At 41.1% G+C, this 19,874-nt stretch overlaps 4 protein-coding genes across 6 annotated transcripts; 3 read left to right on the top strand and 1 right to left on the bottom strand.

The window, feature by feature from the left end:
- Positions 1-5,045: 5,045 nt before the first annotated feature.
- Positions 5,046-7,989, top strand: RB195_001476 (uncharacterized protein; the record flags this gene model as incomplete). The annotated part of the gene is made up of 3 exons (XM_064198265.1): positions 5,046-5,213; positions 5,408-5,475; positions 7,914-7,989. The coding sequence occupies 3 exons, from the start codon at positions 5,046-5,048 to the stop codon at positions 7,987-7,989; spliced, it is 312 nt and encodes a 103-aa protein (XP_064054146.1).
- Positions 7,990-11,815: 3,826 nt separating this feature from the next.
- RB195_001473 (uncharacterized protein) lies at positions 11,816-18,935 on the top strand (the record flags this gene model as incomplete). Of its 3 annotated transcripts, XM_064198262.1 has the most annotated exons (6): positions 11,816-11,895; positions 12,130-12,145; positions 12,219-12,376; positions 12,596-12,715; positions 12,770-12,884; positions 18,672-18,935. In XM_064198262.1, the coding sequence occupies 6 exons, from the start codon at positions 11,816-11,818 to the stop codon at positions 18,933-18,935; spliced, it is 753 nt and encodes a 250-aa protein (XP_064054141.1). The 3 variants fall into 3 exon arrangements, with proteins under 3 accessions (XP_064054141.1, XP_064054142.1, XP_064054143.1); XM_064198261.1 differs by lacking the exon at positions 11,816-11,895 and having other exon boundaries at positions 12,042-12,145; positions 12,245-12,376; XM_064198260.1 differs by lacking the exon at positions 11,816-11,895 and having other exon boundaries at positions 12,093-12,145; positions 12,245-12,376.
- RB195_001475 (uncharacterized protein) lies at positions 14,788-15,825 on the bottom strand (the record flags this gene model as incomplete). The annotated part of the gene is made up of 1 exon (XM_064198264.1): positions 14,788-15,825. One exon carries the CDS (start codon positions 15,823-15,825, stop codon positions 14,788-14,790), a length of 1,038 nt encoding a protein of 345 aa, XP_064054145.1.
- Positions 16,059-16,748, top strand: RB195_001474 (uncharacterized protein; the record flags this gene model as incomplete). The annotated part of the gene is made up of 1 exon (XM_064198263.1): positions 16,059-16,748. One exon carries the CDS (start codon positions 16,059-16,061, stop codon positions 16,746-16,748), a length of 690 nt encoding a protein of 229 aa, XP_064054144.1.
- Positions 18,936-19,874: the final 939 nt, after the last annotated feature.

Here is a 19,874-nt window from a genome sequence, read left to right as displayed (position 1 = left end):
CAAACTTTCATGCACACTTAAGCTTTCATTCTCCCTCTGAGGGTGCAGACAATCTCTAATTAAATTTTTTATGTTAATTTTGGAACTACTTTTAGGTTTGAAACTACTGAATTTGGAGAAAGGGATAGTAGTAGTAGTCATGTAGATCTTGTGCTCTACACTATTAAACTGAGCAGCTTTTCCATAATTTCCCTGCATAATCTTTCTCAGAATAAAACATAACGTATAGCATAAATAGCATTAATGAAGACAAGCCTTTGAAGAAATGGAGCAGTTCTATAAGCACCTCAGCAAATTAGTTAAATGGCATACGTACAGTCCGTCTGATTTTCGGTTCTACCCGTACGCAACATCACTTAGCCTAAATATTCTGGATGAACGCGTTCTGGCGGATTAATGGATCTGTACTCGATTTATTGCTATCCAATAAAATTTTGTCCGTTGAGAAATGAATCCCGCAGCTGCGAAATGTTTATCCAACAGAAACGGTTGGATCTCACAAGGAAGTAGGAATTTGCTTCAGGGCATCAAACAAATAATATTGCACGGTTAGAAGAAGGATTAGCATTAGCGAGGTTGCATTTTTATTTATCGTATTTATCGTTCCAAGGACGAATATATTGGAAACGGTCTCTACTGTACATTGTAGGCATTGCAGCTGTTCATCTTTTCCCGAAGAAGTCTCCTAATGATGTCTTCCAGGCTTTTTAAAGACTCATAAAAAGTCCATCCTAATTTACTGCACTGCTGGTCATTATGTCTGGCTCAGTTCAACAGACGGTAACGTGCAAAGCGTCTTGGGAGATTTAAAACAAAATTCCTTGTCATCTTTCAGCTGGTGACTCGACTGTTCCCAGCTCGACTGTTTTCAGGGAACGCACAGGGTATAATGAAGAAGTAAAGGCGCCAATAGATAAATAAACTATTTGCAAGAGAATTAAAATAAACAATTTCTTAAAAAGATATTGTTACTGTTCTAGTTCTTTTTTGCCTTTCTTTTTTACCGGCAAGCCCTAGTTGATGATGTCTTTAAACAATCACTTTTTCTGCAAAAGAATGGCTGCATTAGAACCACAGCCTCCATATTTCCGCTCCCGTGTGAATTCGCTTCAATTCAGGCCGGCTTCTTCCTTTAGCTAACTTAATTGTGGACAGAAAGTTTGGGACACCTGCAACCTATAGATTCAGCCAATTTGAAACCTCAAATTAAGAAATTTACTTGTCTTTTTCTCTGTTTTATATTACTTAACGGATTTACATAATTATTCAGGGGAAAGCTTACATTTTTAGGTGTTCATGCAAGCGTCAAAATTGTTGGATATAATTCTGAGGAAGTGAAGATAGAATAAAAGTTTTAGTATATCCTTAGCATTTTTGCTATCAAAACTCTTTATTGAGAGCACAAATATTTTTGGTTTTGCATCGTATAGGATTTTGAGAATGTTAGAAAATCATTTCAAAGTCAAAGGGAATATTACCTCATTTTCTTCGTCACTATATTTTAAGTTGTAAACTCGAATTAAAAGTTCAAAAATGCAAAATAAGGAGAGAATAAGTTATTTGAAAACTTGTTTTGTTTCTCCCTTTTGCAATATTCATTTCAATATCTCTACTTTTACCTTCCTGTTCTGACTAACTTATTACTACCGTTCTTACTTTAAATTATTTCCAAAATGCTGTAATACATCACTTTATGAACTCAACTTAGACGGAACCATCGCGCGCTCCTTTTTACGTAAGCAAAAGGTGCTTGTTGCACAAATCATCAAATACATGAATTGTTTCGGCAAAAAAAAACTCACGTCCCAATTTCGACGGGAAACCAATTCGAGCCAATCGAATAATCGGACTGGATAGCAATGGTACAGGAAAGCTATTTAAGAAAGTTCCACCCTACGCAAAGTTTTGAAGGTCGAAATTGAAAATTTTGAAAGCTTTTACATTATTTTCCTTGTTCTTCTATTAGTTTCTTTTTATATATTTCTTTTCTTTTCAGTCCATCAACCCTGCACTTTGACGCTTAGCTGCCAGCCGCACGGTTTAATTCACAAATAAATGAGTTCACACCAAGAGAATGTTGATTCATTGCTTTTTATATCATGTTATTATTCACTAGTCGAAGGGTTCGGCTAAAGTCGGGTTTCGTTGTGGTGTTCGCTTCGCTCGCTTTCACCGATCAATAAAAATCAATCATAGCGGGTGTAAAATTAAAACTGTGTTTTTTCCACCAACTCTTTATTCATTTTCTTTCCTCAGAAATTCAGGCATAGAAGAAACATTGCATAGTTTTCTTCCTAAATGCGTCAGTTTTTCATTTGGAGAACATTCAAACTTGACTGTATGAAATGACTGAACGACATCATCGTACTGATAAAGATCACGCCGGATCGTGTACATTGCTTGCTCCTGTTTGAACGGCGTTTGCATGCTTGCTTCCAATATATGAAGAAAAGACGTTACCAAACTGAAGCAAACGTGCAGCGGAGCAGACACACGGAGGAGTCACGGAGGTGCAACGCAACACGTGCAGTGACCACGGCTATGAATCGGTTCACAACGCCTCATTTACTCCTTGCCAACTAAACATGAAATGACCATTTCAACGTCGTGGGACCCAACTCACCCGACATCGAAGCCGAAAGATCCCTCTTACACTGCTTTCTGGAATTTCGTGAATTCCGTTTTCGTCACACACACCACCACCACCACCACCATTATTATCTAAGATTATCCTAATATTTAAGAGTTTATTTTTTTGGAGTGGCCATAGATCACTAAGGGACTAGTAAGCTGTCCTTTGACAAAAACAAAATTGTGCAAATACGGGTGTTTTTTGACTACATATGTCCCCATGTGGCAGGAAAATGTAATGAGAAAATGACATCAGAACAGAGGTCTCAGTGTAAACAAAAAAATCTCCTCATCTTACTTATCGTCGCTTGTTGTCGTTTTATTTTGTTGTTTTGTTCAAGAGTTGTTCTCTTGCTCCAGTTGTCCGCAGGAAACTTCACTTCAAAAACAACCAAACGTTAAAGTAAACTGAGTAAATAAGCATGACAATGAATGGTGGATGTAGGATCAAATAAAATGATAAAACATTAGTTTTATCATTTTAGGTAATGCGCTGTTGACCGTAGTCTACTAGTTTAGTTATTACAACTGTCAGGATTTTAACTAGATCTCTAATGCTCTGAACTGTCACTTCTATCCTTCAATCACTCGAGAACTCAGCGGCTAATTTACTGTAGCTACATGGGACCGAAGCGTTTGCGAATTAATGATGTGAACGAGCCAATCCAAGAAAGTTATCAGTATGGCGTCGTTTTGCGACAATCAAACCTTTCTTAGCTTCGCTATAAAGTGCGTACTTAATTTCTTTGGGGAGCTAGTAGGTTGAGTCATAGATATCTTCCGTCCAGGCTCAGGGTACCTATCGTTGTTGTTTACATACAGTGGTTTACCGAGACAAAGGGTTTTTTTATCTCTATGCAGGCAGAACTTCGGTCACTCTTTAGACAGCAGTCTATATGAAGTTGGGCACGTTACGTTTAATTTTTTTGTTCATTTTAAAAATGGAGAATCAAAAAATGCACTCACGCCACGTGATGCCTTGGGACTTTAAACTTTGGGAAGGTGGTAGTGCTGCGGTTCAAAAAATATTCAGTGTGTATGGTGAAGGAGTGATAACCGATCGGGCGACTAGAAAGTGGTTTGTAAAATTTCGTTCTGGAGATGGGACCTTGGAAGACGAACCAGGGCCAATCGTCCTTCGGACTTTAATGGCTATATGTTGAGGTCAATATTGGAACAAAATCCAAGTCAACAAGGCAGTTGGCAGAGAGGCTCCACACATCAGAGTCACCATAGATCATCATCACAATAAATGCATGAGAAACTGAAAGGAAGTTAGTTATAATTCAACTTACTAGTACGAGTTGCTCTTATTTTGACCTGCAAAGCTAACGCAAATCGTAGTTTCCCGATAAATATGAATGCAGCTGAATTCTGGGGAAAAATTCGACGTAAATAAATGTTTTGCCTTTGCTTCACCATCCGAATGTAGTCGCCGATGATCACATCATTTGAGTCATTATTTGGTTATTGTTTGAGACATTAGGGCGTTTTACTCCATATCTCAAGCACTAAAATTTACTCAGAGTTATCTGGGACTATTACTCCGTTGCTGTACTTCTGAATCCAATATTTCTCATTGAACGACGGCTATTTTCATAATCGTTAGCAGCTTAACGAGCAGCTATTTACCTGAAATGGGAACCGGAATGAAGTTCTTTGCTTTTTGATCGTGGCGCAATTCCTTCATTCTCATTTTCTCGATGACGCTTAGAACGAAATCCTCATCGTTCTCAGGCAAAAGTCATTCGTGTTTTTTCACTTTTCCTTCTTTCATGCTCATGCGTGCAATGAAATACCATTGTGTGAAGAGTAAGGATTTCTCCATTGCACTTTTCTTGGCTCAGTATATCTGCCAACTTTCATGTATTTTGTCTGCTTGTCTATTTTATTTTTAAAACTCTACTTTACATTTTCTTCTCAAGCACGTTTCTTTTATTTCATATTATTTCCTATCAAATGACGAACCAAATAGCGCTCTTGGAATTTTCTTACTAGGGATGTTCTTTTGGACCGAGTATCACACTGCCCTCCTTTCCACCTCATTTTTTCTTCTCTGTATCGGTGTCGACTTCAAGTACATTAAAATAACGTTTTTTTTTCTCTTCTGGAAGTGCTGCGTAAAATTATGAACGAATTCTAGTTCTGGGTTGTTGACGATTGTTTTTTTCCCCAAATTGTTTTCACTGTCTACTTATCATATGTGTCGCTTTAATTAAAAGTAGCTCATATGTTTGAATATAAGGCTTTAATTACTGGATTTGATGTAGAGGTTATGAGGCTCCAAAGTTCCCGGAAGCAATTTATTGCTGATAATTTTCTCCCTCTCTGTTTCTCCTTTCCTTTTCGTCCCCCTAGGGAAAATCTTCCAATATTTGCTGTCCTCGGCTGTTAACAACCAAATTTTCTAGAAAATGCTACGGCGAACAACGACGAAGGGGATTGTAAAAGAGAAGTCTGCGTTCGTAGAATTGATGGGTTATCATGGAATTAACGTCAAACTTGGAGCATTATGTGCTCTTCTCTGCATTATTTTACTCTATTGTTTGCTTACAAACCGAATTTTTAGAAGAAAAAGGAAGGTGAGTAAATAATTGTTTGCTTACAAACCGAATTTTTAGAAGAAAAAGGAAGGTGAGTAAATACTTCTGAGAGAAGAATATTTCTGAGATTTTTACTTAGTGATGGTGCGATTCTAATAATATTCTCCAAAGTAACGCTACGATTCCTGATCTCATTCAAAGAAAAAAATTTGATCTGTCATAGGTTTTTTCAGTTAATTATTACCTTAGCCGCTGCCGATCTTTTCAACAGTCTCGGAATATTACTTATGGGTGTGGATCGGTAAGTCTATTCATTTATTCTTTTTGTACACATTTCATGAATAATAAGGTCCTCATGCTCATTTTTCCTCTGTCTCAGAATTTTTTTCGAGTACACCAGCAGTGGTATTTTCTTATCTCTCACGAATTCCCTTATATTCTTAAGACTTGTTTTTTCTGCTACTCTGGTGTTTCTGCACGTGACTGAAGCACCATGGCTGGTGTATTTTGTGAGCTCTCAGTTTATCAGATAAATAATTGGAGTTTTTAGAGTGAAAAACTGCTCTGCATGCCGGAAACACACGCGACTTTGATACAACCTTATCGTTTAAGCGTAAGAACACGTTATTACAAATGTTCAGGTACTTTCTATACGATAACATGGCTCACACCGGTCACATTCAAAGCGAAACGAGTTGGTCATGTGCAAAACAATTTTGGCTACTCGTAAAAACAGCAGGTGAGAAATCTTATTTTTATACTACATAGTAGAGACGAAAATTCGTAATCCTCCTAACTTTGATCTTTTGAAAAATAGGCAAAACGTCGAAAAGAAACTCAGAAATAGTAGAGGCCAAAAAAAATTCACTCTACTTCACTCTACGGTGATCTTTCTTTATTGATTCAAGTTGACCGCCTCTTCTGCGAAAAATCGTGAGCGTTTCATTAGTTCGCGGTTTTTATATCACATTATACTATATTTACATGGAGCCATATCCAAAGGTCAAAATTAGAATCCTTTGAAATCGATCGTCACTGGGCTGAACCGCTGGGAAGGAGCGCACCATAACCAATTTTGTTCGGCCTTAGTTTTCTCCTAGTCTTTTCTTCCTTCCATGTACATGGCTCTTATTCAAAGGATCGGAGTTGAAATTCACTTATTTTTATCTATTTAATTATCAATTATTATAAGTTTCTATTTAAAGGGATGGATATTTTATTTACTGAGATGTTCTCAAATTATTTAATAAACGTGTCAGTATGTGTACTCTGTCATTTATCATGATCATGATCATGATTATGATATATAATAACGAGCTTAGTCCGTGTGTGTGTGTGTGTGTGTGTGTGTGTGTGTATGTATGTGTGTGTGTGTGTGTGGTGTGTGGTGTGTGGTGTGTGGTGTGTGGTGTGTGGTGTGTGGTGTGTGGTGTGTGTGTGTGTGTGTGGTGTGTGTGTGTGTGTGTGGTGTGTGGTGTGTGGTGTGTGGTGTGTGGTGTGTGGTGTGTGGTGTGTGGTGTGTGGTGTGTGGTGTGTGGTGTGTGGTGTGTGTGTTGCGACGGGTCCCGCGGTGTCGCACTGACGCGCCGGCGCCAGATACCTATGGAAGGGGGTGCGACGGGACCACCGGCGCAAGATACGTATAGAAGAGGGTGCGACGGATCCACCGGCGTTGGTGGACCCGGTCATTGGAGCGCAATAAATTAGTGTGCATGACGCAAAAGTTAAATGGTTGCAGCCGTTTCATAGCCGTAACCACTTGGCGCTTTGCTCCTCACCTTTATGACTACTCCCGTGTGCCTATTTCCTTCTTCTTTCGCCTCAAGTTTGTAGCATGTTTGTAGCAAATTCTATTTATATTATTCTGGCATCGAAGGAGTGTTTGTAGCTGATGGTCGAATATTCTCCAAATGTAGAATTAACGCGTTTAGAAGGAAAACTCCGTAATTTTTCGCCTTAATTTATAATATAAAGAAGAGAAGGAAAGTGTTGTTTAAAAAAACACAAATCTAATTTTACAGAAAACACCACTACTATTAACTTTCATTGATCAGTGAAGGGGAGCGAAGCTAAAATCACCGAAAGTCTGAAGTCCGGCTTTAGCCGGACATTCAGGCTGGTATATATAATAACGGGCTTATTCTGTCACGTGTGTCTGTGTGTGTGTGAGTCACGAAATTCAAAAAAGAGGGTGCGACGGGTCCACCGGCGCCAGATACCTATAGAAACGGGTGCGACGGGTCCACGGGCGTCAGGTACCTATAGAAGGAGGCGTGACGGGTCCACCGGCGCCAGATACCTATAGAGCGGGTGCGACGGGTCCACCGGTGCCAGATACCTATAGGAGGGTGTGCGACGGGTCCCACGGCGTCGGATTGGTGCGCCGGCGCCAGATAGCTAGAAAATGGGGTGCGACGGGTCTCACGGCGTCGTTGGTGCGCCGGCGCCAGATAGGTATAACGTGGGGTGAGACGGGTCCCGCGGAATCGAAATCGTGCGCAATAACTTCGCGTGCATGTCGCAAAAGATAAATGGTTAAAGCCGTTTCATAGCCGTGGTCATTGCGCGCGTTGCTTTTCACCTTCATGACTCCTCCGCGCATCTATTTCTTTCTTCGTTCGTCTCAAATTGGTAGCATGCCGTTCTCAGAAAGTGAAAACGCGCATGAAAACGGCTGCTTAAATAGTAGCAGGATGTTTATGTGATCTGACGTAGAACGTTATCTCTATCAGTATTAAGATGTCTTTCACGTCAGAGTATTGCCCATGTTCGACTGTCTTTGAATCTCGGCATGTTGAAACGTAGTTTTAACTGATTTCCTTGAGCTGTAGCCAAGATTGGTATCGATCTTTATTAAACAGCGGCTAACGTTTCGGCGATATCGCCTTCGTCAGAGCCTGGAAAACTCAAATTATTATTTTGAGTTTCTTCCAGGAGTTTGCTTACCGTTTGGCTGCTTTCTGTAGGGTGATGAGGCGCTTGAGGGGATAGGTCACTAATGGCTTTGAGTTTTCCAGGCTTTGACGAAGGCGATATCGCCGAAACGTTAGCCGCTGTTTAATAAAGATCGATACCAATCTTTCACGTCATTTTATGTTAAAACATCATTCTGTGATAACTATTGGGGGAAATCAGGAGGAATATCCATACTTCGAGTAATGCTTTCTGGCATCAAAAGAGTGTTTGTAGCTGATGGTAGAATATTATCCAAATGTAGAATTGACGCATTTGGTAGGAAAACTCCGTAATCTTTAATCCGTAATTTATAATATAAAGAAGAGAAGGAAAGTGTTGTTATAAAAACGCAAATTTGATTTTACAGAAAACACCACTACTATCAACTTCCATTGATCAGTGAAGGGGAGCGAAGCTAAAACCAGAGAAAGTCTGAAGTCCGGCTTTAGCCGGACATTCAGACTGGTATATAATAACGGGCTTATTCTGTCACGTGTGTGTGTGTGTCAGTCACGAAATTCAAAAAAGGGGTGCGACGGGTCCACCGGCGCCAAGATACCTATAGAAGGGGGTGCGACGGGTCCACCGGCGCCAAATAGCCATAATATGGGGTGCGACGGGTCCACCGACGCCAGATTGGGCGCCAGATACCTATAGAAGGGGGTGCGACGGGTCCACCGGCGCCAAATAGCCATAATATGGGGTGCGACGGGTCCACCGGCGCCAGATAGCCATAATATGGGGTGCGACGGATCCAACGGCGTCGGTGAATCCGATTATTGGTGCGCAATAACTTAGTGTGCAGGACGCAAAAGATAGATGGTTACAACCGAATGAGCGCTTTGCTTTTCACCTTTACGACTCCTCCGCGTGTCTATTTCCTTCTTCGTTCGCCTCAAGTTGGTAGCATGCCATTCTGAGAAAATGGAAACACGCATGCAAACGGCTGCTTAAATAGTAGCAAGATGTTTATGTGATCTGACGTGGAACGTTATTTTTATCAGGAGGATGATGTCTTTCACGTTATTTTATGTTAAGACATCATTCTGTGATAAGTATTGGAGAAATCAGGAGAAAACAAATATTTCGCGTAATACTTTTAAACTTTGTCTAGAATATATTGGTGTGGAGTGTTTGAAGCTAAAGTTCGAATGTTCTCCAAATGTAGAACTGACGCGTTGTGAAAGAAGACTATGAAATCTTTCGCTTTTAGTTATAATATAAAAAGGAAGAAAGACAATTGGAGATACACAAGTCCAATTTCTCAGAAAATGCCACTACTGTTAATTTTCATTGATTAGTGAAGGGGAGCGAAGCGAAAACCGAAAGTCTGAAGTCCGGCTTAAGCCGGACGTTCAGACTGGTATATAATAACGAACTTAGTCCGTGTGTGTATGTGTGTGTTTGTCTGTGTGTCAGGAAATTCGAAAAAGGGGGCGCGACGGGTCCACCGGCGCCAGACCCCTATAGAAGGGGGTGCGACGGGTCCACCGGCGCCAAATAGCCATAATATGGGGTGCGACGGGTCCACCGGCGCCAGATAGCCATAATATGGGGTGCGACGGATCCAACGGCGTCGGTGAATCCGATTATTGGTGCGCAATAACTTAGTGTGCAGGACGCAAAAGATACATGGTTACAACCGAATGAGCGCTTTGCTTTTCACCTTTACGACTCCTCCGCGTGTCTATTTCCTTCTTCGTTCGCCTCAAGTTGGTAGCATGCCATTCTGAGAAAATGGAAACACGCATGCAAACGGCTGCTTAAATAGTAGCAAGATGTTTATGTGATCTGACGTGGAACGTTATTTTTATCAGGAGGATGATGTCTTTCACGTTATTTTATGTTAAGACATCATTCTGTGATAAGTATTGGAGAAATCAGGAGAAAAACCCATATTTCGCGTGATACTTTTAAATATTGTCTATAATATATTGATAAGGAATGTTTGAAGCTGAAGCTCGAATGTTCTGCAAATGTAGAACTGACGCGTTTAGAAAGAAGGCTACGAAATCTTTCGCATTTAGTTACAATGTAAAAAAAGAAGAAGGATTGCTGAAGATACACAAGTCCAATTCCATACAACTAATAACACTTATATTAATTTTCGTTGATCAGTGAAGGCGAGCGAAGCAAACACCACAGAAAGTCTGAAGTCCGGCTTTAGCCGGACGCTCAGACTGGTTAACAATAATTTATGGATTTAAAATAACACGGTATTTGAAATTTCCTTTAAATTCTTCAATTTTAGAAGTATTTCGAATGGTCATTGTTAGTTGCATTGAATCGTTCCTTTTTCAAATCTGAATTCGATCCAGCTTCATCGAATGTGCGCCCGATCCAGCTCGATTAGTACCATGCTGCCTCTGATCTACTTCCTGCGCACATCTTGTAGGTCCACCAATCCACTACTGGTCGATAAACGTCGAAAGAGATCTTTGACCCCAAAATTATCCAAAAATGCTTAGTTGAATCCAAATCAGCCAAATCCGCCTCTCTAGAGGAGATTTGATCGAGAATGAGCGGAGGGCACAGAGGTTGTGTTCTGGAATAAAAGTCTACAAATTACCTCCAGTGCGCTGCGGTCACCCGGCTAAACATAACCTCTGACGGTTATTGTGATTCTAGTTCCCTTTCACCAACAAATTTACTTCATTATATAGTTGTTACTTTTGTTATCATTTTTATCTTTCTGTCGTTTTGCTTCATATTCATATTATTTTATTATTTTTTCAGAGCTTTTGTTTATTACGTACACTGGTAAGAAAAGTTGATTTTTTTAGTTTAAGAAATATTCTAATTCTCTAATCGATTTTGCGCCCTTTCTCTACATGCTACTCCTGAATTTCAGAAAAGAATATTTATAAACGAACATTGCGAGATGTGTAATTTTGAGCCGTTCTCCTGTCTTTTTGACTTACTTGCGCCATACTTTCAGCTCATGTCAGATCTCAATTAGGATTTACACTTAAAGGCATCACCCCACGAATCTGAGGTGTTACGGATTTCGGGTGTTGTGTTCGTATACGGGGTAGTAGATTATGGAGAGGGAGTGATTCCGTCCATTTCTTCCTAACTGCCGTAAAACACAGCCCGGAAGACTGCTTCGAGCGTTCCGGCACATTATTTTCTATAACGAGTTCGATTGGAGCGCGCCAGCCGTGTGCACACGCCGTATCTTCAGGGCCGTTTTTTTACAGCAATTAGGAGGAAATGGACGGAATCACCCACCTCTCCATAATATACTATCCCGTATACGAATACTCCACCTGAAATCCGTACCATCTCAGATTCGTGAGGTGATGCCTTTTCCCCTCCGTGACGTAACCACATGGGAAATTTGTTGAGTGAACTGGAGAAGGCGGATTTATTGCAGCAAAAACAATTACCCGTCAATTTCCTTATTTTGGTTGAGAGAGAGAGTTTCCAGACATATACAACGCATATACTCACTATGTGGGGTCCCGCCGTGGCCCTACTTGTACCACGTACCTTCAGACGTTTGAGTACACGCTCTGGGCACGTACAAGTATGCAACTTGCACAGTTATATGACGACAGTAGCCTAGACATTGTAGGAGGGTGCTGTCGAGCAGCACACTGCCAAAACTCAACTGAAACTGGTCAAAGGTCCTAGACTATGAATGGGATCTGCGGTAAGAACTCTCCGTTTGTTGTTGCGCTGACATGCAGGACATCCTCTACTCGATGGTACCCAGATCACTCGATATGGCAGGCAATTTATGCGAGACACCAAATCAGATTTAGTAAGCCATAGTACATACACACTCCGTTGTTGAAGACCATTTGATTCCGATTAGTCGCGAAACTTCTCATCCAGCAAAAATTAGCATCGCTTCAAGATTGTTCTACGCTGCTTTGAGTCTTTCCTTGAATATTCCTTGAAAAACATATGTATCGATTTGTGCTAGGTGATGTTTGGCCACCGATTGTACAGTGTTTCATGGGAACAGAGCAACTTCTTTTAGCCTACAATAAAGTGCAAGTGAAAAGGAGGTGAATTTTGTTGTCTGTTGTCTTTTTAGACTTTCGAACTTTTAAACGTGTTTTTCCACTCATTTTCTCGCAGAGAAAGAAGACAGGAGCACGTTACAGATCGGATGTTCTTGTTTTGGCCAGCGTCATCTTTACTGTTGGCGTTGTGGTTACCGGCTATATTCTGGCGTTTTCCTCCCGTTTCGATGGAAATGTGAAATATTTCTGCGGCAGAAAAGCGACATTTGGAAGGTATTATTATTTCCGTTATGCTAGCGAACAATTCTAGTGTTCTTCCTACATAATATTAATGAGGATGAATTTTTGGAGAAAAAAATTCCCAGAATAGTTTATCACGTTTCCACAAGTTGGTAGGCAGACAGGAGAAAATTCGTTTTGAAAAGTACATCATCAGGCTTTGTTTAACTACGAGCAGGTTCTCTTTTTTGCTCAGAACCATCGAATTTTCAGGAAATTTTCTGGATTTGTTTATGCACATAATGTTCTCGGCTACGTCTCTGGTGTAGTTCTAAATTCGATTGCACTTCAAAGAATTGAAAATGAAGCGAAGAGTCTTTATGAGAAATCAGAGTAACGATTTTTGTGTAACTCATGCGCAGGTAGGAGCAAATGCACGTATTACAGGTGCAAGGATCGTCGAATTTTACATATACGCTCATGTCTCATAGTTTCCACCATATCAACAATTCTGGTTTCAATACCAAATTGCTTGTCGTTATTCAGTCTTCTTATAATTTCAGTAAGTGATTTTTTCATCTCTTGTCTCCGAATGGAACTGTCACTATGCATTGCACTTACATACATTAAAATTATATTTGCAAAAGCATGGAGGTTCGGTTAAAGCCGAACTTCAGGCTTTTTTGTTTTTTGTGTTCGCTTCGCTCGATTTTATCGACCAATAAGAAATAACAGTAGCGACCTTTTTTTTGTAAAATTAGAATTTTTTCTATCAAGGCTTTCTTCAATTTTTAGCCCGAAAATTTAAGCGTAGATGAAAGATCTTATGGTTTTTCCCTAAACGCGTCATCTCTATATCTGGAGAACAAACAAGTTTGATTTTACATCCACGTTTCTCTCAAATCTCCACAATTTGGAAACATTATCCAAAGTATGATTTTCTTCCGTTCTGAACTATCAGCAAAAAATGATGTGCTAACATGAAATAACGTGAATATCACTATCGTAATGGTAAAAATAACGTCCTACGTCAGAACGCGTAAATTGTTGGCTACTATTGTATTGCATTTAAAGGCAGCACCCCACAATCTGGGGTGCTGCGGGTTTCAGGTGGGTTATGCCTATACGGAGTCGTAGATTATGGAGAGGAGAGTGATTCCGTCCATTTTTTCCTAACTGCCGTAAAAAACTGTCCGGAAGATACGGCTTCGAGCGTTCCGCCGCACTATTTTCTACAATGAATTCGATTGGAGCGCGCCAGCTTTGTGCGCGCGCCGCATCTTCCTGGCCATTTTTTTAATCGCAATTAGGAAGAAATGGACGTAATCACTCTCCTCTCCATAATCTACGACCAAGTATAGACATAACCCACAGAAACCCGCACCACCCCAGATTCGTGGGATGATGCCTTTAAGCAGCCATTCGCAGGTGTGCTTCCTCTTTTTAAAGAAATAGCAGCGTCAGGGAGACATGCTGGGAAATAGATATGCGAAGGAACTATAGAAAGCCATCCTACTGCGTTGGGGCTCCCGAGCACCAATCCGACGCAGTGAAATCCGTCTCTCCCTACTATATAGCTTCCTGACACCGGCGCACCATTCCGACCCGTCGCACCCCAAGTTACAGCTACCTGGCTCCGGGGCACGAATTCGACGCTGTAGGACCCGTCTCACTCTATTTTACCACGTAGGGGCTTCACCGCACCAAACCGACGCACTGGTATCCATCTCTCTCTCTTTTTGGAATTTCTTGACTTAGACACACACATGCAAAGACGCACGCACTGGCAGTGGTCCAGTGGTAGAGTGCTCGTCTATCTGTTGCATAGCTATTGTTCGGCACATTACTGATGCAGAGTTTTGCATCATTACGGAGTATTTTCGTGAAACACAGACACACACAGGCTAAGTGCGTTATTATATAGCATGAAGATTATATTATTATGTGATAATGTTCAGAAACGTAATTTAACAGTGTATTTATGTTTCTTGTTATGCCAACGAGGTTTAGGTGAAACTTTTTTATTGGCATGACGTTTCGACAACTCTTTTTCAAAGGCCTGAAAATGGTTCGAGGTCTTCAATACTATGCATATCCCATCAAACTCCTCCTCTCCTCCCCGACCCTCGATATTGTTCCAAGTACGCCACGCAAGACCTTAAAGGGAAAACAACTGACCAGTTTCACCGACTAGCGGGGTTGGTGAACCACCGCGTTCTTAAAGATTGTCACCAAGGTGAATGAGATGTACGCACTTTGCATTATCGTTAAAAAGTCATTGGTAATTGATAAACACTCACTCATTCATGGACGGATTCCTGACGGAAATCCAGAATGCTTCCAATGTCTTCCTAGCAGATATTTCTTTCTCGTGCGCTAATATTGTACATTTTATTTCGAACTCGTTTCCATCATGCTTATCATTTTTGTGGCGCTCTAACGGTGTCATCGAACTCCTTCGCCTTTTACCAGCCAAATGTTCCTTGATACGCAAATGTTCCGTTCAGCATCCTTCGAGTTTCTCCAATATACATGGCATTGCACGTTAGACATCCTAATCGGTAAATAACTCCGATGTTCGCGCAATCACCGGCCTTACCGAATGGATCAACCACGCAACGTTCTGACACGCATTGCCCATCGCAGAATCTATTGCGAACTAACTGTCGCTTGATGCTGTCGTTCGGGATGTTCACCAACACAACATAATCTTGCAGCTGTGCTCGCAAAAGAGTCCGGTGTATAGTTAAGGTGTAAGAGACGATGCACAAAGGAATTCTACCTTCACGTGGGATCCTCACTATGTTGTTCGTAGTTCGAGATTGGGTGTTAAATTTCAATCTCGAGCAACCGTATGAACTAGCTATGCTTGTGGCTAGTTTTAGTGATTCCTCCCGTTCTCTATCCCCTGTGCACATTGCTGTTGCTGTCTTGACCATATTTCGGATAATTGCCTTTTTCATGCCATTAGGATGGGTTGACTTAGTGTTTATCAGTACGTTTTTCGAGCTTTCCTTGCGATACCATTTCACACTTGCAATGCCATTGTGTAGTTTTATTTGAGCATTCAAATAAGTCAGCCAACCATCTTTTGGTTGTTCTCGAGTGAGTTTTATGTACTGCGATCGTTCATTCAGAATTCTAAAGCATTCGTATATTTCGGATTGTGTTGATGTTATAATGAAGCAATCATCGATATAACGGCAGTACATCTGTGGAAGACGTTCTATCACTGGTTGTTCTATTCTGCTCATAAAGCAAACGGCAAGAACTGGAGCAAGCCTTTGGCCCATAGCAAGTCCTCTTATTTGAGAGAAATATTTTCCTGACCATTTTAAAATATTGCACTGGAGGCATTCGTTGATCAGGATCATTATGCGTTGCTTGCTTAGACCAAAGGTTTCTATACTACGGCCGTGTCTATCTAGCATTTCAGATAACGCTTGTAACGCCTGTTTGTTTTGAACGTTTGTGTACAAGGAGGTCACTTCAAATGACTCCATGGCACAATTTTGTTCGAATCTGGCATTTTTAAGACGTTCAAGGAATTGTGAACTGCTTGATAGATGAGAAGACACTTTTGGTAGTATTTGACTCACAATTATATTTAGAAACCAAGAGATATGGTCTGTTGGTCCTCCTACACAACATTATTGGCCTTATTTTATATGTCTCCACTGGCATTGAGCGTAGGTCGTTACCTGAAAGCTTATGCGTTTTAATGAGGCTGTAAAAAATGAGGCAGTTCGGTGTTTCTACTTTTAACCTGCTCAGGAATCTTTCGTCAATCCCAGCAGCCTTACCGACGCTCACAGGGGATAGAGAACGAAAGGAATCCTTAAAACTACCCACAAGCATAGCTTGTTCATACGGTTGCTCGAGATTGAAATCTAACACCCAATCTCGAACTACGAACAACATAGTGAGGATCCCACGTGAAGGTAGAATTCCTTTGTGCATCGTCTCTTACACCTTAACTGCTGCTATACACCGGACTCTTTTGCGAGCACAGCTGCAAGATTATGTTGTGTTGGTGAACATCCCGAACGACAGCATCAAGCGACAGTTAGTTCGCAATAGATTCTACGATGGGCAATGCGTGTCAGAACGTTGCGTGGTTGATCCATTCGGTAAGGCCGGTGATTGCGCGAACATCGGAGTTATTTACCGATTAGGATGTCTAACGTGCAATGCCATGTATATTGGAGAAACTCGAAGGATGCTGAACGTGCGTATCAAGGAACATTTGGCTGGTAAAAGGCGAAGGAGTTCGATGACACCGTTAGAGCGCCACAAAAATGATAAGCATGATGGAAACGAGTTCGAAATAAAATGTACAATATTAGCGCACGAGAAAGAAATATCTGCTAGGAAGACATTGGAAGCATTCTGGATTTCCGTCAGGAATCCGTCCATGAATGAGTGAGTGTTTATCAATTACCAATGACTTTTTAACGATAATGCAAAGTGCGTACATCTCATTCACCTTGGTGACAATCTTTAAGAACGCGGTGGTTCACCAACCCCGCTAGTCGGTGAAACTGGTCAGTTGTTTTCCCTTTAAAGGCATCACCCCACGAATCTGAGGTGGTGCAGATTTCAGGTGGAGTATTCTTATACGGGATGGGAGACTACGGAGAGGGAGGTGATTCCGTCCATTTCTTGCTAATTGCCGTAAAAAACGGCCCGGAAGATGCAGCGCCGCACAAGACTGGCGCGCTCCAATCGAACCTCTTGTACAAAATGGTGCGCCAAAAGGAATAAAGCCGTATCTTCCGGGCCGTTTCTTACGGCAATTAAGAAGAAGTAGACGGAATCACCCCCCTCTCCGTAGTCTCCCATCCTGTATACGAATACTCCATCTGAAATCTGCACCACCTCAGATTCGAGGGGTGATGCCTTTAAGGTCTTGCGTGGCGTACTTGGAACAATATCGAGGGTCGGGGAGGAGAGAGGAGGAGTTTGATGGGATATGCATAGTATTGAAGACCTCGAACCATTTTCAGGCCTTTGAAAAAGACGAGTTGTCGAAACGTCAGACCAATAAAAAAGTTTCACCTAAACCTCGTTGGCATAACAAGAAAACATAAATACACTATCAAATGCCGAGGTTTCAAGAAGAGAGGACTTGGAGATTAATTTAACAGGACCAAGAGAAGAATGCGAAGGTTTCCTACACATGCAATAATCTGAGCGGTTTTAAATTGGTAAAAAAAAATGAATGAAGTGGCAGCTTTGTGATGTAGAACTGAAAGGAAGCACATCGAACGGAGTAATAGACATAAATGATAGGAGAAATTAGCAAACGAACAAATGATCTCATTGCAGAGCGTAAAAATGATAAAAGCGTTCTAATAAAAGAATGGTGATACTAAGCATGTCGTTCGCTTCCTCATTTATCCACATCTGACCTTATGGATGCGATCGGTTCGAGACCTTTCTGTTCAAGTAATACTAAGATCTAACGTTTAGAAAACTTTCGCATCCAATTCTTCTTTTCTCTTTCTCTCTTTTCTTTCTGTCATACTTCTTTGAAATCTTATTTCTTTTGGAATGCATTTCTTTGAAAACAAAGCCATAATTGATACTTCAAAATAGGTAACAGTAGAATAGAACTTGGAGTAGTCCTAACCATGTTTTTTTGTCTTGTGAAAAGAATTTGTTTGCTTCAGAGGGAGCATTCTACGAATGTGACGTGATGAGGGAATCCGCGAGAAAAGCTAGAGATGGGGCTGTAGATTGAGAGATCCGTTGTGGTTCCGCTCATCTCTCAATAATCGTCGGAAAAAAACGGCGTGGGAACCGCTTTAACATCATTACGACGCACGTTAGAACGCTACTGCATTTACATGTTTAGGCTTTCTCAGCAGCCTATTCATTGGTTTTACTTGAGTAGACGGGTGAGAAAACACAACTCATTTTCGACCGCTCGCGCTTGGATGCGGCACATGCGCGAGGGTGGCGCGTTGCAGTTGAAATCGTCTTCCACGCCTTTTTTTTACGACGACTAGGGAAAGTCGAGCGGAGCCAATTCGGACCTCGTAATCTACAACCTATCTTCAGCTTTCGCGCGGATTTCCTCACCAGGTCACATTCGTGATACGATGCCTTCAATTCGTTGGCTAGTCTTAGCTTGCGTTCCAACACTTTTGTTTTTGTCAATCTTTGGTCGCTTGATTATCGAATTGGACCTTTGCGCATCGCAAAGATCAGAAGTCAAGAATTACGCTATGGACCATGCATTAACAAATAACTTGGGAGTATTTTGTGAAGAGCAGGATACAGATAGAAGCAGCTTCCTGCTTATCACTTACCCTATTCAGAACCTACGAAATCGAACTATTTCCAGGTTAAAGACAGCATATCGAAACCAGCAGTTTGGGCTACATGTGTGAATTCTGGTGTGAACCTATTCGTCTACTTTATTCTGGATCGCGATTTTCGACGACACGTGTTATTTCTTTGGAAACGAGAAAAATACGATACCGTTTCTGAGGAACAGAATGACAACAAAGAGGACAAACGTGAAAATCGACATTTCAACCAATGTGAATCGGGAACTGTAGCCAGTGACAGTGTTTTCGAACAGAAAATGCTAATCTTGAGCCAATAGCTGGGATTGAGTTGACTTTCCCACACAAAATTATCTTCCATCAACTTTCTAACGGAATGATCGTCTTCGTAGAGTATCCTGGTGGAAATGTTTTTGCGGGTTGTGCTGATGTGCCGATTTTTCCAAGTAATTACAATAAAACTATTAATTTCGATGTTTTTAAAGCAATACTTTGTCATCCAAGTTTTTTGGAAATGGATCAGAACTAAATTTGAAGTCATTTGAATACCTCTTTTTTTGGAGTTCAAATATGTACATAGATTTGTATTTTAAAGTAAAGTATTAGTAGGGTATTTCAAATTCACCTCCAAGCTGTATTTAGGTCCTGTCGAGATCTCCTTCTCTCGTACAGTATCCTGGTGGAAATGTAATTAATTGCATCGCAAGTAATTGTAATATTCGCGTGAGGATAACCCGATGGGTGAGAACACCAGATTCAACTATGTCAATTCACCTTGCAGCGTTATCATCTGTGCCGTAGCCTTTATATGGCGCGACTGACTTGGGAATGCCGTTTTCCAGTACCTGACGGGGATGTCTCACCAAGTGATGGATCTCCTGAGAATCGGGTTATTTCCTAGCGAATTTTAAAGAGTTTTTAGTGTTGAAAAGTGACTAACTAATATAAATCAGCAAAAAGTGGTGAAATGAACCAATTTTAGGTTGTGGATTGGATTATACATCTTTCTGAGATTTCACGGATAATACAAGGATTGTTGCTCACAGTAAATTTTGGGGTTTTCCGTGGAATCGGCATTGACAGGTGCAAAAACCTACTTCACATGAGCATGAATAAAATCCTCACTTGAGCACGGATAGTATGGCGGTAGATGGTTCTTCGACTCCTCGTCGCAAAATCTGCATAATCGCGTGCGGGGCTGACGTTATGGCCTGGACTCGGGTTTACAGATCAACCGCTGCCCATGTTCACGCTCAATA

Source organism: Necator americanus, chromosome IV (assembly GCF_031761385.1).
Source record: "Necator americanus strain Aroian chromosome IV, whole genome shotgun sequence".
Lineage (NCBI taxonomy): Eukaryota > Metazoa > Nematoda > Chromadorea > Rhabditida > Ancylostomatidae > Necator > Necator americanus.
This window is presented reverse-complemented; position numbering and strand designations above follow the sequence as displayed.